Below are 23,724 nucleotides of genomic sequence, written 5' to 3' on the forward strand. Positions count from 1 at the left end.
TTCAGATTTTTTTTCAGAACATGAATTTTTATTATCTCTTTCCTGAAGTATCCAGACAGGGAAGCCAGGTACGCTAGACACTAACCCTCATTTTTAATCCTGGTAAATAAAGAGAAATGCAACCTTGATGGTCAGTCTTCCTAGCCCCTCTAAGAGCAATCTTCTCCTAATTTCAGGCTCAGAGGAAGAAGGAGGCAGCAGGAGCCCAGCCCCACAGTCCCTCACCCCCGCAGTGAGGCCAGAGCCAAGGAAGGACGATCAGCCCCTTTTGTTCTCATGGGGAACATGCTGCACCCCTTGTCTGCAACAAGCATTTCTGGGAGGAAGATGTTTCTCTGTATTGCCCTCACCCCCAGACTCCCCTGTGGCCATCCAGGTCTGTACATGCCTGGGCAAGAGCCCCCACACCGCATTTCGGTCATTTGAGAAATGCATTACTGAGATCCAGCTCTTCTCTGCCTGTTGCCTTCACATACTGACTGTGGCATTTGCTCTACAGCCATGTGATGCCCTGAAGGCACTGTCTCTGGAGTGTTTGTGTGCGTAGAAATTGATTTTTTGTAGATTTTCAAGTCAGAAAGAAGCATTTCAACCTTCCCGTGTAACCCTTTGCACGGATTAAGAGCATCATCTGGAAATTTCCGCCCTTGAGGCCCACAACCTCTGCTTGAACAAGATCATAATTTCTAAAAAGATACTCAGTCTGGAGTAAAGATTGTAATAAATAATGAAACCATCCTATCCTGAGTTGAGTTATTACTGTAACTACTTAATTGCTCACCCCAGGCTTTCAGCCTCTTCATCATGCAATTTAACCTCTATTCCACATTTCACAGTTTCATTCCCTTTTCTATACTTCCTCTGCTGCTTCTATTATCCCATTTAAAGTGCAGCACCAATGCTGCACCCAGTAGCACATCTCTAATATGTGCTTTAGTTTTACTTCAGTGTTCTGACAGCCAGTTTTCTTCTCCACATCCTTATGAGAAACCTAATGATCTGCCGTGACTTTGCATTTTATATTAAATAAGCCATTTGCAAAAGTGCAAAAGGTGATTGGAAGATACTCTAATAAACGAGTTAATCCATAGCCCAAAGAGTCAAGCTATTCAACAGGCTGCTCTAGTCATTTATAATCTTTACACTGCTGTATCTATAGTTATTTATAATTCATACTTCTCATGATGATAATGAGCTTATATAGTGTGCTCCTCATCTGAGCATGCAGTTTGCTACTTGCTGCTATTCATCAAGTTCAGCCACTGGGCTCCTTTGATTCATTGGTCTCCAGGCACAGATGAGGGGATGGCAATCTCAACTGAATGTTGCCCAAACAGAGAGGTTCAACCATTAATAAATAATTGCTTACATTAGGAGGCAATCAGTTAACTGTCTGAGTCCTTTTTTTTCATGCTAGTTTTATCTCCTGCTGCGAATTTTCTCTCTTCTCCTCTCGCCTGTGTGAGGTCTCCAGATATGGCTTGGAGGATGAGCACCTTGGCAGTGATAGGATGAGGTGCAACGAGCACAGACTGAAGCACAGGAGGTTCCATCTAAACAGGAGGAGAAACTTCTTTACTTTGAGGGTGCCAGAGCACTGAACAGGCTGCCCAAAGAGGTTGTGGAATCTCCTTCTCTGGAGACATTCAAAACCCACCTGGACACATTCCTGTGTGATCTGCTTTGGGTGAACCTGCTTTAGCAGGTGGGTTGGACTAGATGATCCCCATAGGTCCCTTCCAATCGCAACCATTCTGTGATTCTGTGACCTGGACTGGATACTGCCAAGGCACCGGCTCTGCCGGGCCTCTTCGGTCCCCTGCAAACCTCAGCACGAGGTGGCAGCATGGCACAGACACACTGGTGTCTGCAGGAGCCCACCATGTGCCCCACGCTCTTGTTCCCAACCCCATTTCCCCAGTGGAAGGGGGTGGTGCCAGGGTGACCCTTCAGCATCCCACAGTGCAACAGGGAGGCCTGCCAGACACACATCAAAGGTTGGGAGTTTTTGTTCAAGGGTTTGGGTGCAACCCTTCAAAGCAGGCATGGCCTGACCTCCGGCTGGAGAAGCCCAGACCCGTCTTCAGGAATCAGAGTAATCCTGGGTGATTTTATCCCACTCCACTTCCCTAAATCTGTGGCTGCTGCTGCTCGGAGAGGGGATTAAGGGGCTGGCGGGGGATTACGTAGCCACTGCAGCTCCCAGCGCAGAGCTCCCTCCTGGCGCAGCCGCTCCTCGGGGCACAGAGACACACTGCACCCATGGGTCCCCGCTGACAAGGGTCCCTGGTCGGTTTTTGGCCACCTGCCCTGAGCCAGAGACCCCTGACGACACTCAGCATCAGGAGCAACGTTCCCGGGACAGAGGTAGCCGGGGTCACCCCGGAGCTGAGCCCCACAGCAGCGGGGCACTCAGCCCAGTAGCATGGCGGGGGCCACATGGGACCCCCCCCAGGGCAGCAGGAAGGGCATGGAGCCTCCGCACCCCACTGGCCAGTCCCCTTGCTGATGGTTGGCGGGTGGAGGATGGGGCCCTGGGCCGTCCCGTGGATAATGCTCTGGCTCTTCTGCCTCCTGCCCTCCACCAGGGCCCAGACGAAGATCCCGCTGGAGACGTGAGTGTTCCCCTCTCTCTGGCGTGGGGTGTTTCTGGTGTGGGGTGGGTGATGCTGTGGGCATGGGTGGGTGGGAGTGCCTCCCCAGCGGTGGCAGGCACTGTGAATGCAGGCTCCTCTGATGGGCACATCGCTGCCAGGGGGGTGGTGGCTTTTCCTTATGATGGTGGTGATGACTCCTGGGAGAAGACACGAGCACGGGAGCCACAAATTCAGTTCTCAGGTCTAGCACGGGTTCAGTGCCCCATTTTCCCTCCTTCGTCAAGCAAGGCAATGATGCTCATCTGCTTTAGTTAAGCACTTTGACATCTATTAATGCTCTGCTTAACGCACTTGGTGGCAAAAGGCAAAACAAGTTTAAAGGCACGTCCATAGAACCCCACTGCTGGTGCAACTTGTGACGATTCAGCCATAGAGGCAGATTTAAATGGCTCCAGTTTAGCAGCTCCCCAGTTTAGCAGAGCAGTTCCAGCAGATGCTGCCGGTTTGTAGCCTGATAGGGGCACCCTGGGACTGCATAGCCCTGGTCAGTATCTGGCCTCAGAAGGTATCCCCAGGATATCCAGATTGTGCAGTGCAAGGTTTGCAGCTCTAAATGTATCACTGGGGCTGATCCAGTGCACTGGTCTGGTATACTGAAGTCTGAAAAAAGGCTTTTGTGTATATATGCAGTCTGAGTAATACACACACATGTTTATTCATGTGTGTGGATGTCAGTGGATATTAGTGGTGGGAAGCTAAATAGAAGAAAGAGGCCACGGTACTTTTCCTTGCTTGTTCCTGCTCCACCTTACTACAAAGGGCTCTTTCCAGAGCTCTGGAGCATAGGAATGAAAATCTAAGCCTGAACAGCCATGTTTTGTGCTGGTGCTGCATTTGGGGCCAGGTGCTAGTGCGCACACAAGGAATTTTGATGCAACTTTCTGGCTGTGGGCTTGCAGGGCGCCTATGTGCCTGTTGGTGTGTGCAACTGGCTCCTCTGTCATGGTCACCCACCCTGTGCTGGTCTCGTCATGGTTGCTGCTGGGAAGGTCCCCACCACCAGTGCAGCCCACTCCAGCAGCCTGGCAGGAGGCTAACAGCCCTCGGCAAACCCAGTTTATAGAAACTTCACCTTGTTAAGCTGATTTAGGCAAGTTAAATCCTGTAAGGATTAAAAATGGCAGCACTGTGGCTGGTAGAAGTTGTTGTGGGGCAGCTTCTGTCTGCACAGGACAGCAGATTGGTCTGGAGAGAAGACAACACTGCTGTGGAGTTTCAGGAGGAGATATGGCCACTAAACCAACCAGAGCCAGCTCAAGCCCTTTCCTGAGACTGAGAAAATGTTTTGTATTCAAAAAGTGCCAATAAGACCCTTGCAGATGTGCTCACCAGTACAGCCCATGTGATTACCAAGCATTGTGCTGACTTTATCTCAGGTAACTTTACTATCAACTTTATTCTTGGCTGCACTATCAAGCCCTTCCTCAACAAAGTGCTTTTGATTTGGATTGCACAAAAAAGGACACAGAGGTTATAGAGGAAAAAAAAAAAATCCAACCTCTTGATAATTTCAAACTGCAAAAAATAAAAATCAGCTTTCTGTGCCCAGGGTAAATACTGCGTGGAAATACCTTTAGGTCTTGAAATCTGTGGCATTAAGAAGACAGCCTGCCCTTTCTGCTGTTTTCACCACTGAATACAAGTGCGGGGATTACAGGCAGGCAATCTCTGACCAAATCCTTTTCTGATGTGTTTGTTTATAATGTGATAGCCCTTTACTACTGAGAAAAGAGTTACGTCACTTTGTATGATCTGGAATTTATTCATGTACAAGAATAAACAATAGAAAAAGAGCTTTTCTCCCCTGGTACCGAAACCAGACCAAGAGCTGAATTAGTTCCTAATGTTTCAAATATGCTCATGAATTTAACTAAAACATAAAAGCTGCCCTTTTTGAATGAAATTTCAGTAGAAGAACACACTGGTGAGAGGACCAAAGGGAGTAAATCAGTAGAAAATGGACCTGCTCCATAGATTACACAGGGACATTTTGAGGACACAAAATCTGAGGCCTTTAAACACCAGCTGGGTTCAATCACAGTTAAGTGACACAAGGCCCAGTCAGCCTGTGCTGCTCCCAAAGTCCTGCCTGGCTTTGCTGCACCACCCTCAGTTCATTGACAACTTATTCACATCTTTGCAAAGCTCACTCTGCTTTAATGCCAGCAGTGTGAAAATCTGCACATTCACTTACTAGCAACGCTTCTGGGGTGCAGGTTCAGCACAGAAACCACCTCCTCTTTCCTCCTGGACACTGTAAGCTGGAACACTGGCAGCTGTGAAGATGGTGAGGATTTGGGGCTGGCTGCTCAGCCTTTGGTTCTTGGGGTTCCAGAAACATCAGCAAATGTTAGTGGGAGACGTGAAGGTCAACATGGTATGGCCTCTTCAAGCTGTCCCTACTGCCTCACTGCATCTGCTCCTGAGTTTCTGGAACCAGCAGGCTTAGGTGAAATTTCCCTGCAACCTGATGAATTGTAGATTGACCTTTTCTCTCACTTGTTTATGAAAAAAATAAAGAAACCTATTTAAATTCAGCAGCCTGCCCTTAATCTACCAGTACCCTTAAGTCACTCCCTTCCATGACAAATAATAGTCTTTTAAATATGCAAATGCCAGCATATTTCTGTCTCTTCACTTGCCTCATCTTCAGCTTCCCTGAAATGCCACCATATATTTTTAATTACCCACTCTTCAGCCCTGACACACAGGGCTTTGGGACCTCTGTGCCCTCTCATTCCTCTGTCCTCCATAACTTTCCAGCCAGCCAGACACTGCCAGTCTCTGGTCCTCTCTCTGCTCCTCTATGCCTTTGCACCTCCTTCCTCCTCTCTTCCTCCTCTCACCCTTTGCCTCTTCCCAGGGCGAGCGGATTTTGCAGCATGGTGCCTTGCAGACCTGCTTCGAGATCAGCAGAAATATCAGCCCCCAAGTTGGAGCAGCAGCTCAGATGTGGCTATGGGGCTGCTGCCTCAGGCAGGCTGGGAAAGCTCTCCCCAGCTGAGCATCCCACACCGAGGGCACCCATGTAGAAATCGCAGAATTACACAAATCCTGATTTTTTTTTTCTTGAATTCTGCTGTTAGTGGAAGTTTCAAGGTTGACGTACTTTGGCTTCTTTTTCCACAGCCTCAAAAGCTAAAAGATGACCTTCCCTTTTCCTGTTTTTATGAAAGCAGAGAATCCCAAGTCATCATGGACTTTAGGACTTTTCAAACAAGCAGTTCCACAAGCAGCAGGCCTGAATCTATTATGAAACTGTGTCTATGTCTGGTTTCTCTGCTGGCTGATCATTGCTAAGCTCATATTGTGGACCTTTTACCTCAATAATAGCATCGCTGAAGCTGCCCAACCACACCAGCTAATCAGAAATTGATATACAGACTCCTCTGCCCCGCTCAGCTGAAGTTAATAATTGGGAAGAATAGGGGCACACACACACAGCTACAGACGCAACACAAAACAGAAAGACCAGGATCACATGCACCTCATTTTTTTTGTCAGGGAAATGAGGTAAAAATAAACCTCCCTGCTAACGTTAATAACCCAAACTCCATGTTTAGGTGCTCTCTTTCTACAGTAAAAGGTGAGGAAACTGGAGAATATGCATTAATATCAGCACAAAATATCTTATACATGAAAGTTACAAAATCAGCAGCTGCAGATGGGCATCGAGTTAAATGCTGATTCAGAGATCCACACACCTCAGGGAATGCATTAGTCACCACAACAAACAGGAAAGCTTCCCATGGGGTCCCTGTTTCTGGTTTCCTCTTTTATTCTAGGCTCCCTAGCACAACTCTGATAAGGACAATGAATCCTTCTCTCCTAGAAAATACTATTTTCTTTTTTTCTGTAAGAATAAAATGAAGAGATAAAAGCTCTGGCTGTCAAAACAAGATGCAGAGCATTGCTCTGATTGAGCTCAGCTGGTGCTGGGTCACACTCAGTGGTTAGAAATGAGTGCCTCATTGGCAATTCAGGAATGATTAAAAAGGGCACCCACTCTTATTGTACTCCTTTTCTAGGCAGCAGAGAGAGGTACAGTTCAGAGCAGAAGCCTTATGTATGATCCAAATCATCCCCTATAGCTGCCTATGTGTGTCTGTTTGCAAGAGGGGAGCCTAAACAGACTTTCCTAGGCTAAAGTTAGCTGTTTTGATTATTCCACCATTGCTGTGCTGGCTTTACTCCAGAGCTTGTCTCTGTGTTGGCATATTATTCTATCAAAAAAGTGTTGCAATGCACTAGGAAATCAGGCTCTGGGGCTAAAGTCTGCTTAGGACTGGAAGAAATCTACTGGAAGCCATAGGTAAGACTCTGCACCCCATAAATAAGTGTTGTATTCTGGTAAGTGGAGCAGGCTATTTATCCCATTAAATAAATCTCTCCTAAGTGAATCCTCGTTGAAGGAACTGTATGTAGGTGGAACTGCCTAATGTGAATCATGTAACAGATTTCTGATGAAGTGCTCTGTCAATTACAAGAGCCATCTATTTTGATTTGGATGGCTCAGTGTTCAGGCTGCTCTTCAACATCCTTATGTTCTCCATGTGGTATTGCTATCATCAGTTATTTACAGCATGGCAAAAATGTGAGTGGTGGTTTACAATTATGAGGTGCATAATCTACTCTGGCATTATTGAGCTCTAGTATCTTCACTGAAAGCAGTGAATTCTTATGGCTCATTAGTCTCTGCCCCATGCAGATCTGGGAACTGAATCCAAGGGGTGAATCTTGACAATTCCTTTCAGGTCTGACACTTAATTCTCTTCAGTCTTGACACTGTCTAGCCCTTCACCCCAGGCTCTGTCTGCCAGCAGTGAAGACAAATATGTGTTTGCAGAGCTATTTATTTCACTTTGCTAACAACAGAGGAAAACAGATGATACCTAAGACCAAACATACAACTTTTGTGCCTCTAAAGTTAGATGAGATGATTTCCACCCTCAGTCAAAATGCAGTGACCGAGACCAGCAGAACTTCGTGTTTCTCCTTGCTAATTGATGTCCTGGGCAGAATGTCCAAGAGCAGCACTTGCCTCCTGCCTCACTGCTTGTCTGGCTAGCAAACTGGGGAGAAAGCATCGTCACTATCACTATAGTGGCTTAGAGATATATAGAGGGGGGGTCATACTAGGGAAGATGGAGTTTTCCCTGTCTGAGGAAGTAAGCAGTTCTGCTGATTTTTTCATTTTTTCCCCTTTTTAGGGTGAAGTCTTGGGCAGATGCCTTTGGTGGGGAGCTGTACTCCATCGTGACTAAGTATTCAGGCTCTCTCCTGTTGCAGAAGGTAGGTAAAAGCTGTGAAAGTTTCCCTTGGCTTTGCATCATCTCCCCATGTAGTCTTCCAAAGTTTTCCCCTGGGGTGAAAAAAAGCAAAACACACAGGTCTCCAGCTAAATTGCAAAACCATGCAGGTTCATACCCATACACAAAGAGTGATTCCCTGTGGCCATTCCCTTTGAACTGCAGAGGGGGATACATCTAATGCCTTTTCTTCTTTCATTAGCCACGGCCAAATGTCAGCTGAACTGTCCCATTTAAAATAAATAAATAAATAAATTTAAGAGTACTCATCATGTTTCCCTTCTGATGATCACTTTGTGCCCTTCTACATTGACCCCTTTCTCCTCCCTTCCCAAGTGCATATCAGTCCCTCTCCTCCTGCTCATCACTCACCCGCTCATTCTCCCCTCCTGCAGCTCTCCAGCTGGCACTATTGTTTATTGCTGCTTCCTCATCTGTCTTCCTCCAGTAACTCATCAGTTCTTTGAATTGTGCCTTTAAAACTCTTCTTTGGACAGAGTCGCTGAGGCAGACTCCCTGGAAGGTGTGACCTTCCAGAGGTGCAGAGCTCTGCCTCTCTCCCTAGCCTGGCATGCCTGGCTCGGTCACCAAACAACAGGCAGCACTGGGCTTAACTCTCTACCAGCATTAAAGGCTCCAAGGGCTTTAAGTAAATGTTTCCATTTGCAGCTGCAGAGAAGTTGTGGTACCTTTGATTCCTGATGTCACAGAATCATAGAATGGTTTGAGTTGGAAGGGACCTTCAAAGGTCATCTAGTCCAACTCCCCTGCAATGAGCAGGGACACCTTCAACTCAATCAGGTTGCTTCTCTTTTCTTAGGGACATGGTTTAGTGCCGGAGTTAGGTTAATGGTTGGACTCGATGATTTGGAGGGTGTCTTCCCACCAAAATGATCCTATGATTCTTTCAGGCTCTGTGAGCTCTGCACTGTGGCAGCAGGGCTGTACAGATCACAGAATCACAGAATGTTAGGGATTGGAAGGGACCTCAAGAGATCAACTAGTCCAATCCCCCTGCCAGAGCAGGAACACCCAGATGAGGTTACACAGGAATGTGTCCAGGTGAGTTTTGAATGTCTCCGGAGAAGGAGACTCCACAACCTCCCTGGGCAGCCTGTTCCAGTGCTGTCACCCTTACTGAGAAGAAGTTTCTTCTCAAATTTAAGTGGAACCTCTTGTGTTCCAGTTTCAACCCATTACCCCTTGTCCTACCGTTGATTGTCACCAAGAAGAGCCTGGCTCCATCCTCCTGACACTCACCCTTTATATATTTGTAAACATTAATAAGGTCACCCCTTGGTCTCCTCCAAGCTAAAGAGACCCAGCTCCCTCAGCCTTTCCTCATACGGTTGCCCTGCACTGAACTCTCTCCAGCAGTTCCCTGTCCTTCTTGAACTGAGGGGCCCAGAACTGGACACAATATTCCAGGTGTGGTATCACCAGGGCAGAGTAGAGGGAAAGGAGAACCTCTCTGGACCTACTAACCACCCCCCTTCTAATACACCACAGGATGCCATTGGCCTTCTTGGCCACAAGGGCACAGTGCTGGCTCATGGATCAGCACCTCTCAAATGCTGTTCAGGGGGCCTGGTGGCTGTTGAGTACATCTGAAGGGATGCAGTCCCCTCTCCACCTCATGTGGCTGTGATTCCTTTTCTTTACTCTTTCTCTGATTAGTCTCTTCAACACAAGCTGTACAGTGCCTCTTTGGCCTTTTGGGTGTCTGATTTTTGTCTTCTGACTAGTAATAACATCCCCATCCCTGTATAAAAAAGGGATCTGGATATCATTTTTCTTGCCTTGCCTTGCCCTTGGTTTCCCTGTTGCCACAGTCCTGCTTTCTGTTTGGAGGAAGAGAGCATCACTTTTGCTAGGCTTGCCAAGAAAGACCTTCAGCATCCATCACAAAAGTCTATACTGATGCTCAGCTCTTCTTAGGACAAATGTGCCACCATGCAATGAGAAATTATTAGCACTAGTGTAGGTATTTCATGCCCTAATCATTGAGGCAGCTGTAGTGGGATATCAATGCAGTCAAAAGTTTGGCTTTTAGAAGTTCTGATGTTGCTTCTGCATTGCCTATTCTTCTATGGGGTTCCCAAGTGGTAGTGCCAGAGGCAAAGTGACATGCTACAGCATCTCTGGTGAGTGCTGGAGCTCCAGTAGGCAAGAGATATAAATTTGGATTATTTGATAGTTAGGTATCTGTGTCTGATGCTGTAAAGGTATTTTCTGTCCAACAGAAAGTTTACAGATACCAGTTCTTTCTGGAAAATGAGGGTGTCCCCTTATTGTGTGAAGCCATACTGCAGCCACTATGTCTTCTCCTTATTGCTTCAACACAGCCAACTTGTGCTGTTTCTGTGGCGACTTCTACTAACATATTAAGAGAGTACACATTTCTTAAGGTCCAAATTATCAGTGTGACTCAGCAGAACAGGGCTTAGCTGAAAATACCAGTGTTGTAAAAGTTAACAATGGAGGTCAAGGATGGCAGATGCATCATTGAGGTGGGTATCAAGATAGATGTGCTGTGTTGGTCCTCTGGAAATGTTGTTTCATCTCCCTCTGTCCACACTATGTTTTGACTCTTGCGATTTTGAACTCTTTGGGGTAGAGGTTATATGAGACCTGTAGATGCTACTATAGTACCACTAAAAATGACAGTCATGACAAACAGACTTTAAACAAAAACTCACAACTCTATCAGGTTTTGGTGTAATTCTCTGGAAGCAAAAACTGATTTCTGATGAAAAAGGAGCCTGAATGTAACCAAATCCTATCTAGCATTCGTGTCAAGGGGAGACAAGGCAGAGCTATATTTCTCCAGTGGTCTGACAGCCTTGTAAAATAATCACACTGACCTGCCCCAGTCCATGTCCCTGTGGTTTTGTTCTTGGAGAGGTGAATGTGTCTGGTTTGCTCTTGCACATGTTTGGGCCTGAATGCAGCAGACCCCCCTGAGTGGGGCATAGTGTCACTTGTGGCTCAGAGCAAAACTGTCCTTCAATGAGTCACTGTCACCTCTTCCAGCATGGGCTACAGATGAGCTTGATCCAAGCTTGCTCTGTCAATACTCTCCAGCAGACTCATCTTGTAAATGCATGTCCTGCTCTAACTGCAGTTTAAACAGCTCAGGTTTACCTTTCACCCCTCAAGTCCCACTCCTTCAGCAATTTCATTTCATCTTATTTCCCTGGGACCATTTCTTCAGTCCTTCTCTCAGCCCCTGTTTCTTTAGCCTGGCTCAGAGATGATGGATCTGTATTAAAATGCTGGCCAGGGACTAGGACAGCTGAGGCCAATACAGCCAGAGCAGAGGCGAAGCGAAAGGCTTAGCAGGATGGAGGGCAGTAGCATCTCCCAGAAATAAGGAAAAGAAAGCTTGAACCTGTGGCTTGCTTGGTCTGTTTGCCACAGCCCTGCTGCTGCAGTTGGCCAGGCAGTGACCAAAGGCCTGGGGCCACTGACTGCAGCCATGCTGAGGGGATGCCATGGTGATTCTGGGTTTCTCAGGGCTCGCCTCTGAATGACAGAAACACCAGCAGCTTCAGCAGACCCCAAACTTATTCTTCCTTCTGCTATGTTAATGATGCATTATAAGCATTTCTGAGAACTACCTCCTGCTTCACTCTGTAGCTGCAGTGCTGATTGCCTTCCCCAGTGGACAGGGCTGAGAAAGGACAGCAGGGCTCAGCTCCAGCTATATAATTACTAGAAAGTAAGACAAATAACTACATGGCAAGTAACAGACAAATTAGAGAAGTTCAGTCAAGACATTTTCCTGGGTGAAGATGAAAGAAATGTCTTTCACACTCTTAATATAGTTTCACTAGCAGTGAGTAATGCAACACTGTATACTTCAATGGGCTAAATTTCTTGGAGGTGGGAACAAGAAAATATATTTGGTGACATATTTCTGTTCACAGATAGAACTAAGGATACTGAATTCTGGATATTCCACTTCTAAATTGCCACCTGCATCACTGTGGAAGAAGCATCTTAATGTGTTGTTTCTGTTGTTTTAAGGAAACACTAAAAACTGGATGAATATGAAAATATTTCATTAGATCAGAGTTAACTTTTCAACCCCTTTCAACACCAGATCCTTACAGTCAGTTCTACCAAGCCTGTAGCTGATGCCTGTTCTGTAAATTATAATTATCTGATAACCTGAACCCTAGACTCGGGTTGTGCACGTTAATCTTGGTCAGCTCCAAGGACCTGTGTTGACATTTGCTATTTACTTCCAGCCACAGTGTCTGGTAACGGTACTGAAATCACAGGTACTACTCTGTTTCCCACCTTTGGGAACTCTTGCAGGGAATATTCATTAATAGCAGGAGATTTTAGGGGCAGGAATACAGATATGAAATGGTTTGCTGGATCATTTGTCAGAAAAAAAACTCAAAGAATATCTGAGCTCAAAGATGGTGAATTCCTTGCAGCCAACTGGAACTTTGCAGAAAGTCTTTTGGGGGTTTTTTGTCTTCCCAGCTCTGGCTAGTTCCCAGAGCCGAGATGTGTGTATGGTATTAGCAGATTGCTCATGACTACTTTTACTCTAATAGCATCTACTTGTCAATGTGTCCAAAGCACGTTAAAAAATAATTGAGAGGTAAAGAGCCCTGATCTTTTTAATTCAAGGGACGACGCAAGGTAATCAATGGCAGGTCACTTTGTAAAGCCCGTGTTTGCCCATGCTGGTGTTGTTTCCCCCTGCCGTCGCTGGCTTTCCCAGGAGAGATTACCCTTCTCCTCCAGAGGAGGGCCTGATTAAAGCCCAGCGTGGCAGAGATCACTAACCTCCCAACAAAACCATGACATGGAGCTAAGTGGGACAGGCACCAGCTGGGATGTCAGCAGCCAGGAACCTCAGTCGGGGCGGGGGGAGGTGGTTGTTGCACATCTCTCTTTTGGCAGCGTGGTTACGCAAACCTTCGTGTTCAACTCCTCCTCCTCCCCCGGCTTCCCAGGCGCAGCAGAGGGGATGCGAGGCCTGGCATTTTTAATCCAGTAAAACCCTCGCTGTTAATCACACCAGGCAGAGCGAGCAGCCTCCCCGCCATGCCTGCTGCAGGCTGGATGCTGCTGCTATTTCTGTCTGACCTCCTCAGCTGGCCCCAACCTCGAGGCATTTCTTACTCCACTTGTGCTCAGCCACCCTCCTGGACAGTCAATGAGCTTCTTGAACAAAAAGAGCTCCGCTTGCTCACCCTAAAGTCATGCAAACTCCTTCCCCCCACAATTCCTTCTAATTCAAATGTGCCACTAAAGCCTCTGCCATCCCCTTACCCTTTTCACCCCCCTTATTTTGTATCAGCACAAGAAGTCCAGCCCTGGCTGAGATTGCTGCTGCAGTGCTAATACAACATGAAGATGGAGGGGATGTACATACACTGCAGAGAGAAATGATGATGAGGGAAACGCAGCTGGTTGCCTTTGTGCTTCCACATTGTCAGGGAGATAAGTCTCCATGTTTCCTAAAATAGGTTAATTGTATTTTGTCCTTTTGCTACATTTTTAGTCTTTCTTTCTGCCTATCTCTGTTAGCTTTGGGATTTTTTGAAATGGAGAAATAAAGGCCATTGTATCCAGTCTTGAAAGGGCAGATTTAGGGAGGCAGATTACAGTTACCCAGTTTGGGACTACTCTGAGGTTTTTAATGCTAGATTATGTGAAACATGGTCAGAAGAAACTGGCTGTATCTAAAGCTGTCAGATCCAGATCGTCCTCATTACAGCATCTCTCCCAGCTGAGGCAGCACTAAGTAGCCATGCTTGTAATTCCTAATTTCTGGGACTTGCTTCTGTGCTGCTCTTGGCCCACAGTATGCTCACGTGTTCTGAATAAGTAATGTCACAACTGTCTAGATAACCTTCCCTTGGCAGTCTCCCACCTAAGCATTGAGTAGACCCTTCTCCTGTCAGGTTACCCTACAGATATGGTGGCACCATGGGAGACAGGACATGCATTAGCATTACATCTCTCCCACTAGTGCCCCAGAGCATATATGACATAGGAGGCAATGTAATGACAGCATACATTTCCATTCCTTTGCAGTTCCCTCTGCCTTAAGTACATGTCAGGTATGCAATGCATATAATGTGACTATGGATGTAAGCACAATGTTAATTTTAGGTTTTCAAAAGTCAGCCTCCTGCTTTTATCCCTTATTTTTAGGCACCAGGTACATCGCTGCTTTTAAAAGCCATAAGCTCATAATTGATTCAGTTGCTTTTACTTAGTCAAAATGTTTTGTCTTATGGTCAGTGATCTGCACATAACCAAATTATGGTGTAAAAAAAGAGGAAAGACAAAGATGGGAGAAGGTGGTAAATCAGATAGTAAATCAGACCAGTTCTTTCAACACATCTGTCTTCACCAAAGACAGTACCCAGCTAACAATAATACATATTCACCCCTCTCCATATAAGCCTCCAGCTCAGCAGGATTTTCTGGTTTTCCTTGGGTAGAAGTACAAAGATGTGGAGCCAACCTTGAAGATCAAAGAGGTGGATGGCTTGGAGCTGGTGAAGAAGTTCTCAGAGCAGATGGAAAGCATGCTCCGCAGGAAGGTCGAAGCTGTCGAGGTATGACCATGGGGGCTATGAGAAGGAAGTCCTCTCCTGTCAGCCCCAGAGCAGCAGACACTGGTCTTCTGCATATACCAGGAGTGTGTGGGTGCAGGGGTTGCATGAGGACTTCCTTGCTGAACCAAATGCCTGCTGGTGCAGCTGGCTTGCTCTGAGCTTTAAGTAGATACTGGTGGGAGGATGTGGGCGTTCAGACAAGGGAATGCTGGCTTCTCCTTCAGCCCAAAGTAAGAAATAAGACAAAAACAAAGTCTAGGAATAAATATGAGGGAACGAACACTCTTTTAGGAGAAAAGAGGTTTTGATTCTATAGCTGTTTAAAGAGGAGAAAAAAAACAAACCTCTCACAAGTGAAAATAAAGTTCATCCTTGCATAATGCCCTCTGGACCACTGAAGACTGGTAGCTTGTTTCAGCTGTGTGTGTGGCTCAAGGGAAATTCCTGCAGCCCCTGAACATGAGCTGCAAGGAAGGTGCTTGGATTTCCAGCTGTGTACATGAGGAAGCGTGGAGGAGGTGGCAAGAGGTCTTTAGCTGCTGCTGTGTTGGAGATCAGAGCAGGTAATCGTTATGGCCCCTCTTCTTGCATCTAAGGATCTATTATATTCCCTTATATTTACCCACTATGAAAAGCATATTTCTGTAGTCACAGAGCCTTGACTGTTTAAAGGTGTCTAATGTGGAAAAGTCATCCAGAAACACATAATTTGAATCTCAAAGTGAAATGTGGACATATTTAGACCCAGAGCTTTGGCCCATAACATTAAATTCATAGCCAGACCTTTCCAGTGTTTGGATTGCCTTATCCTTTGTGAAGGAGAAAAAGTAGTTTTGCTGAGACTGTTGCTGATTGTGCAACTCTGAAAACATGTACATGTTTAGCTGGATTCCTTCCCAGTCCGTACCAATTGAGAATTAGTGCCCCAAAGCAACATATTGGAGAATACTAGTTGATTATATTGCCTTCCATAAATGGTAAGAGATTATAAATGGCCACAGCATTGCTGAGCCCTTTATGAACTCTAGTCATGGTCTTTGTCTTCTTTAACAATACCAGACTGAGACTCCCACAAGGCCTTTTCCTTTGATGAGGTATTGACATCAGGCTGGGTCTGAAATGCCTTTCCCATGGCTTTTTGGAAGGGTTCATGGAAAACGAAATTAAATCTCTGGCTGTTGTTTCTCTAAATGGACATATTTCTGTTTGTATATGTCCTGTGATAGCTAAGATTGCTCAGGGCTTTAGCAGGGACTCTGGAATAAGTAGGTGTGAATATACCTTCCAAGCTGTAAAGTTGTGGTGCAGAATGACAGGTCAGCAGAAAAGAGAGAAAGAGAGAAGTTTTTAGCCCTGTGATTCTGTGTTGTGGTGAAGGAGGCAGCCATGTATCTTTTCACTAAATGTATGAATGGCTGACACAGCTGGAAGAGCTTCTGGAGGGGTCTCCACAGCACCCCCTCATCTTTCTTTCTGTGTGCTTGCATTAGAGGTTGGTGGAAGCAGCAGAAGATGCAGATCTGAACCACGAGTACAACTCCTCACTGGAGGTAAGTTTAACCCCTTCGGTGACAAAATATGACACACGTCCTCAGAGAGACTAGCCAAAAAGCAGGCCTAGCAGCACCTAACCACCTCAGGCTCCTAGGCAGGTTAGGAGTTTCCATGTCTTCAGGATACTCAGCTTGTCCATGAGCTAGTGTCACTAAGTGACTTTCTTGGCATATCCCAAGCCTAGTAACACCTAGGGGGTCAGTCCCTTTGGCTCCAGTAGGTGAAGGATTTGGGAAGATAGGGGGTGGTGTGATGTTATTTGCATTACATTTACTGCACATCAACATTGTCATTATGTGACATTTTAGCGCAAATTAGTTGGTGCTTTGTGGGTTACTTGACTGGAAAATGAGCTGAAAATTGAGTGTGTATTAGCAATGAGAAGGACGCTGTTGCAAATACTCACAGCAAACCATTAATCCCAATGAGCTGAGTTTCTCACCAAGTCTCTCAACAGCTCCCATCATCTTTTCTCCACCATGCAGACACCCACTTGTCAGGAGTCCCTGTTAGGTGAAAGCTTGGTGCTGTCCAAGCAATTTGAATAATTGGCTTTCTGTTAAAAACTGTAGCCAAGCTACGGGATTACTGCTGGTGAAGGGAGCTGGAGTGAAACCTCTGATGAAGGAAGTCCACAGTACAAGCAGAGTGCTTAGCAGAAGTCCAGGCTACCCCTGCAAGAACACCCCTCCATGCTGGGAAAGGGTGGGAATGAAAATACTTCTTGATATCAAGCTATCTACCAGTTTCTCCTCTCCTACGTATTTATTTAAGAATTGTGTGTTACAGTCAAGCTAGTTGGGTTATCTGCATTCATGGTAAAGGTCATGGGTGAATCGAGGTACATCACCCTGTATTTGCACACACAGTTCACACCCCCTAAGCACAGTTACTGCTTGAACATAAATTCTTAAATAACCTCTGGCCTCAGATAGAGTCAACAAAAGCATCTTAAAAGCATCTGTTATCCAAGGGTGAGGAGCGTCCTGAAGATACCAAAGTTACCATAGATGCTAAAGCCCCAGTGGCCTTCACAGGGGGAAGATTGCATCATCTTTGAGCACCTTCTGCTCTATCCTTTGCTCTTGTTGAGTGCCTGCTGTTTGGTGTGACAGAGTGAGGGGATAATCCTGGCTGGATGCACATCAGGAGTTAACTCTAGCAACCTCTGACAGCTGTAGAGACAGGGCAAGTAAGGTCAGCATCCACATGCCCTGTAGCAAACTTGGGAGCCAGACCCAGAGAGACACACCACCTCTCTGGCTAGTCACTTAAATACCCCTAAAGGACCACAGGACTCTGCCACTGTGGCTCTTCTGCTGCTGGTTATGACCATGCTTTCAGTTACATAGGCACCTGAAAACAAGAAATAGGGCAGAAAACATCATCTGGGGAGCCTGATGCTTTTCAATTGGCAATGGCTCTTGTTTGCTGCTCAGCTTGATCCTATTTGAAGTCTGCATTCTCCAGATGTTTTTATGGGGTTTTTTTTATGTTTTAAAGAGTGTTTTGTTGTTGGTTTTTGGGTGTGGTGGTTTTTGTTGGAGTTTTTTGTTTGTTTGTTTGTTTGTTGGTGGGGGGGGTTTGGTGGTTTTTATTTGTTTGTTTGTTTTGTGTTTTGTTTTGTTTTTCCAGGCAGTACTGGTAATAGTCTGTCTTATTCTCTTATTGCCTTTCTCTTTTCCATTGTCCTCATCAACAGTTTGATTACTACAACTCTCTACTGATTAATGAGAAAGATGAAAATGACAATTATGTTGAGCTTGGAGACGAATTCATTTTGGAGCCAAACGAACATTTCAACAACCTGCTGGTGAACACAACATACAGTGATATCCAGCTCCCCACCAATGTCTACAACAAAGGTAAGGGCCTGTACTGGCCTCTACTTTCTCACTACTAATAGGTTGCCGTGGAAACTACCAGTAATAATACTGGAAAAAAAAGGATGGGAACAGGAGAAAAAAAAACACCTGACAGAAAAAAGGGCTGAAAAGATACTGCCCCAAGGCACAGTCATGTCTGTGCTGCAGTCCCTCACTGTGACAGGGCTTAGGTATAATTTGCTCTTGGAAGACCTCTCATGATGGACAGTCCTCCATCTTAGGCAGGCAGTATAGTCTCTTAGGGTTCACCTGCCCAATCAAAGATGGTGCGAAAACAAACTGTGATGTGAATTTATTGGCAATGGTTACTCTTTACAAAGGGCCAGATCTATCAGTGTCTCTAGGTGTCAAGGATCTCATTGATTTCAGCTGAGAATTTAGACACAAATACCTTTGTATTATGAGGCACTGACACCTCTCAGGGACACTACTAATCCCCAGTGAATATAGAGAACTGGGGGTAATTCACAGCTGCTACTGGGACGTGACTGTTCTGGGCTATTTTCCATTCTCAGCAAACCTTTGGCAGTTTGGCAGCTCCAGGAGCCCAGGGAGGCACTGAGGCTCACATGGCCTCATCTATGCCTCAATGTCCTCTCCCTCTGCACAATCACACCATTCCAGTTACATATCAGAAACTAGTCCAGGCTGGTCAGCACACTGCCAGATCTGCAGGCTGAGACACCAGTTGTGATTGTTCTAAGTTTATTGTTCTTTTTGGCCAACAATCGAAGCTGCATGAACTGGGTCCCTCCTTGCCTCCCCATCAACTATTCCCCTTGCATAATTTTGGGCAAGCATACAGCAGCACACAAAAAGAGGTGGCCAAATGGCTGCTGTCACAGGCAGCAGAGAGGCACTGCCAAGCTGCCTGATTTCTTGCATCTACAGCTCAACACAAACCATACAGCTGCTCTGGCTATGGCTGGAGGATGAACAGAAGATGGAGGAAGAGGATGAGGGCTTTTTCTATGTTCAGGGCTCCTCCTGAGAGCAGTGCCTGGCAGAACTCACTCCCCTCCTTGCAAGCAGCAGCAAGCCTGGCTCTCCACAGCTCATTTAGCTCCCTTCCTCCATAAGTTACTTTGGCCTCGTGGCTGGGGAGCCACAGTTTAGTTTTTCCCCTATTGTGACTAAAACCGCCTTTAGCAAAGTGACTAAACAGGAAGTGGTAGGTCAAAGCCCCATGCCTTTCAACATTAATACAGTTAATCCTACAATGACAGGTTTCTTATTCCCTGTTTCTACTGCTGCTGCTCTGTTTGGTCTCCTGAGGCAATGAGTCTACACAGACACCAAATATACGCTGCCTCATATGACTCCCTGCAAGTCTGCAACTTCCTATTGATTTTGAAGAGATCAGGGGCAGAGGAGGACAGCTCAGGCTTTGTGAAAGAAAGGACAGGCAAAGAAGAACAGAAAGAATTGTTGGAGAAAGAGACTAACAGCATGTAAATCCTAGAGCTGCTCTGTCTTGGGTAATTACATCTAGCACAAATGTAAGCACTCTCTGTAGAAAGGCTGTTCCTCTGAGTGGTGCATTAGGCAGCTGCCTTACAACAGCCACATATCCCCTCCTCAGTGGCAGCTGAGCCCTGTCTGTGTGGTGTGCCAGTTGTGCTCAGCACAGTGCTGGTTTTCCTGGGTCTCTCGAAGCCCTCTTCCAACCAAACATAAAGCCCGAGGGCAGACAAGGATGGAAAGAGAAATGAGGCTGGTAGCATATGACCAAGCTGAGATTACCTGTAGTGGCCAGTGGTGATCTACCCTCCAGAATTTACTTAGAATCATAGTGTCATTTCACTTGGAAGAGACCCTCAAGACCATCAAGTCCAACCATAACCTAACTCTAGCACTAAACCATGTCCCTAAGGACCTCATTTATACATTTTAAACACCTTCAGGGATGGTGACTCCACCACTTCCCTGGGCAGCCTGTTTCAATGCCTGACAATCCTTTCCATGAAGAAATTTTTCCTAATGCACGATCTGAAACTTCCCTGATGCAACCTGAGGCCATTTGCTCTTGTCCTGTTACTTGGGAGACAAGACCAACACCCTTCATGCTACAACCTCCATTCAGGTAGTTGTAGACAGTGATAAGGTCTCCCCTCAGCCTCCTTTTCTCCAGGCTAAACAGCCCCAGTTCCCTCAGCCGCTTCTCATCAGACTTGTGCTCCAGACCTTTTACCAGGTTTGTCGCCCTTCTCTGAATTACCTCCAGCACCTCAATGTCTTTTTTGTAGTGAGAGGCCCCAAACTGAACATAAGATTCGAGATGGGGCCTCGCCAGTGCCGAGTACAGCACAACAATCGCTTCTCTATTCCTGATGGCTACACGCTTCTTGATGCATCCAATTCCCTGCCCAATGTCAAAACTTTGGACAAGGCTGCATGCCTCCTGGTGCTGCCTTTGTTCCCATCCCCCTCCTCCACTGGTGCTGGTGGTTGTCCTCCCCTTTCTTGCACACTTTCTTCTCCATTTTCTATTGTTTTGCCCACAGACCCTGACATCCTGAATGGCGTTTACATGTCAGAAGCCTTGAATCCTATTTTTGTGGACAACTTTGAAAGGGATCCCACGCTGACCTGGCAGTACTTTGGCAGCTCCACTGGATTCTTCAGGCTCTACCCAGGTAAAAGAGCAGAGATTTGCTTTCCTCTTCCAATGCAAAGCAAAAATCTTGCAGGACAGAGTCTGTGCCATGGAAGAGCCCAATGGGAAGGCTGAGGCCAGCATGGCCTCAGGAACGGCAGGAATGCAGTAAGCAAAATACTCAGTGGGTGGACTGCTGCTGCTTAGGCTGAAGGAATAGTGTCCACGGCAGGCATAAACCCCTTTTTCTCATGTGGACCAGCTCTCCAGACATGTTGCCTTTGCAACCGCAGAGAAGTCTGCTTGCAAGGGTGTGCCTCAGGTAGACTGCTCTCCAAAAAGCCCACAAAACCCCTTGGCAGGACCTGTGACTCTCATAGGTGGGGTGCAGAGGCTGCAGGAGGGCTCCCTGCCTCATGCTCCCCTGTGGTTTTTAGTGACAGCTACAGCCTCGCTTCATCTCTGAAGCCACACATGGCAGATGGAGCTGGTCAGCCTGACTTGTTATCCACTCACCAGCTCTGAGTGGCACATAAGGTCACGGTGTGAGAGGGAGGCCCCATGTTCGGAGGAATCCACGAGCTCCTCTGCAGCTGTAGCTTGGCCTGGTGGCCCCTTCGTCAGATGGCTGCATGCCCTTGTTCTGTGACCTGTCACATGTTGCAGAAGAGGAAAGGAGAGAAGACTGTGAACAGAGCCTTTAGCAGGGAATCTGGGACACGTCCTTGTCACGGCTGCTGCTTTTTGATGCTCTCAACAACCCTTGGGGAGAAAAAGATGTTGTTGAAAACTACATCAAAGTGGCAGAAAGTTCAAAATAAGTGCAATTGCTCCTCGAATTCAAACAGACTATGCCTAGGTACATTTTTTTTAATAGAAATTAATAGATAGTTTACTGAGAACTGCCAAAGATGGCTGCTCTGCTTGTATTTGTGCAGAATGGTCGCTGTTATTGCTGGCCAGTTTCACATGTCCCCGTGGGGTATCCGCATCTCAAAAGGGAACAGCAGAAGTGAGGGTGCCTGGGTAGCGGGGAGCAGATGTCTGCTTGTCTGTGTGTGTTGATTGCTCCTTTTGCTGCTCCCTTCAGGAATAAAGTGGTTACCAGATGAGAACGGAGTCATCTCCTTCGACTGCAGGAATCGTGGCTGGTAAGAGTTTTGGAGAGACTTGGTCAAAGCACCTTTCAGTCTTCTTCTCTCCTTCTTTTCCAAGGTGACACCTCAGTGAGTTGCTGATCAGCAAGTGCTGCCCCATGCTGCTCCTGAGAGAGATGAGTGGTACATAAACAAAAGCAATAGCAGGTTGGGAAGCCCTACCACCTGCCAGTGCCAGCTTTCCACACGGCATCTAAAACATACCACATGGAGATCGCCACCAATGTCTCCTTCCTCTTTATAATTCTGTGACCAGAGGGATGGGGCTGTTCAGACTCCTGAGATGCAGGGCATTCACTCAGTCTACTCAGCATGGCTAAAGGAGGCTTTAGCAATTGTCACTCTCAGCTGAATGAGGACATATGTCTGCAGGAGGCCCAGCACTTGCCAATGCAGGAAGTGAAATGCTGGGGCTGGTGGGAGAGGAAGGTGGGTAGGACAGGACCCATTGGATGTCCAGCCTGACCCTTCTGGATAGCTGTGCTCCTGGTGCATATTATGCTGTGGTTAGCATCATGTGACAGCAGCACACCCAGCATTCCTCCTCCCCATACCCTCACCCTGCTTCCTTGAATTCTTCTTTTTATAAAGGTACATCCAAGCGGCCACATCTCCCAAGGACATTGTCATCATTGTGGACGTCAGTGGGAGCATGAAGGGCCTGCGGATGACCATTGCTAAACACACCATCATCACCATTTTAGATACTCTGGGAGAAAATGACTTTGTCAACATCATTGCAGTAAGTATGTCCCATTTGCAGTCCTGAGTTATCATTTCTGTGCCTCACGTCCACCTTTCAGTCCCCTCAGCAAACTACAGACATTAGAGTGACGTAACTACAATGCTTAGTACCTGTATTGGATAGGGGAGAGGATTAAAACCAATTATGCTTGGGAAGTCAGATTTGTGTGGTCAGCAGGGTGGCTGCTAAGTCATCTCACTCCCTTCTATGGAGGATGCCAACCGCATCTTTTTGCTTACTTTGGGATGTGACTGCAACAGATAACAAGGTGCTGTAGAGAGACACCCGAGCTAACAGGGACCTGAGCTAATAAATCCACCTAGAAGAGCATAGCGTAATACTGTGTTTGGGCCCAGCAGCAGTATAATCCTCAGAATAATGTTTCTAGGCTAGAAAATAACTGCCATATGCTTTTTTATGCGTCAGCATCTTTCAAGGCTGCAATCCAGTTCAGGGTCAGTCTGCACAGGCCTGCATGGAGTTTGGTCAGGTTGCCTTGGTGTTACTCTCTCCCATTTTAAGCTCTAGCCAGGACGAAGATGGGCCAGTTACCCACAGAGAACCAGCACCACTAACAGCAGAAAGCAAAACTTTTCCATGATCCATGCCAAGACTGGGGGTTTGCTGCCAGGTTAAAGGCAAGTGGCTGCTCGCCTCCTAATTTTCAAAGCTAATTCAAGCACTATCTCTTTCCCCAGGCTCCTTTCTGTAAAAGTCTGCCAGGGCACGGTCACTGAGATATAAAGTCTACTTTTTGTTGATAGCTACTTAATGTGTAAGATGGTTGGAAACTCTAGCGGTGACAGCTCTGTCTTTATATGGCTGGATAGATGGAAGAGTGAACAGCGTTGGCAGGAAAACTGAGGGAAGCCGTTAAGGAGTTTGAAATATCATCTGTTCTTCAATAACAATCTCAGAAAGAACACATAATACATATTCCTTTGCTGTAGTCAGAGGAAGAACCTACTGGCTCAGACACATTGCAGCATGACCTAAGCTTTTAAGATCAGCTGCGTATCAGTGGCCTCGTAGCCATGTTCTTATGAATCCTGCTCTTCTGAAACTTGCAGGAAAAGGTTTACACTGGCATGTTTTATCTCGCATATGTATCAGGCTAGAAGCATACACCCCACTAATTATCAGTTTGGTGGTTGTGCAATAACTCAATGTGTTATCATTTGACTGTGCACTAGAGGCATCAGACATTAGGCTACAAAGGTTCATCTG

General features: G+C 46.4%; 1 protein-coding gene across 1 annotated transcript in view; it reads left to right on the forward strand.

Annotated features, from left to right (window-relative positions):
• Positions 1 to 2,526: 2,526 nt before the first annotated feature.
• CACNA2D4 (calcium voltage-gated channel auxiliary subunit alpha2delta 4) overlaps positions 2,527 to 23,724 on the forward strand; it is a gene marked incomplete at its 5' end in the record, with an annotated part of 134,766 nt that continues 113,568 nt past the window's right edge. Inside the window, 8 exons of the mRNA XM_082074558.1 lie at positions 2,527 to 2,615; positions 7,868 to 7,949; positions 14,443 to 14,559; positions 16,050 to 16,109; positions 17,816 to 17,978; positions 20,504 to 20,635; positions 21,686 to 21,746; positions 22,344 to 22,494. Of these exons, the coding sequence (XP_081930684.1) occupies positions 2,527 to 2,615; positions 7,868 to 7,949; positions 14,443 to 14,559; positions 16,050 to 16,109; positions 17,816 to 17,978; positions 20,504 to 20,635; positions 21,686 to 21,746; positions 22,344 to 22,494 (855 nt within the window). The remainder of the gene's footprint in view (positions 2,616 to 7,867; positions 7,950 to 14,442; positions 14,560 to 16,049; positions 16,110 to 17,815; positions 17,979 to 20,503; positions 20,636 to 21,685; positions 21,747 to 22,343; positions 22,495 to 23,724) is intronic.

This window comes from Streptopelia decaocto (genome assembly GCF_964273445.1).
Source record: "Streptopelia decaocto genome assembly, chromosome: 1".
Taxonomy (NCBI): domain Eukaryota; kingdom Metazoa; phylum Chordata; class Aves; order Columbiformes; family Columbidae; genus Streptopelia; species Streptopelia decaocto.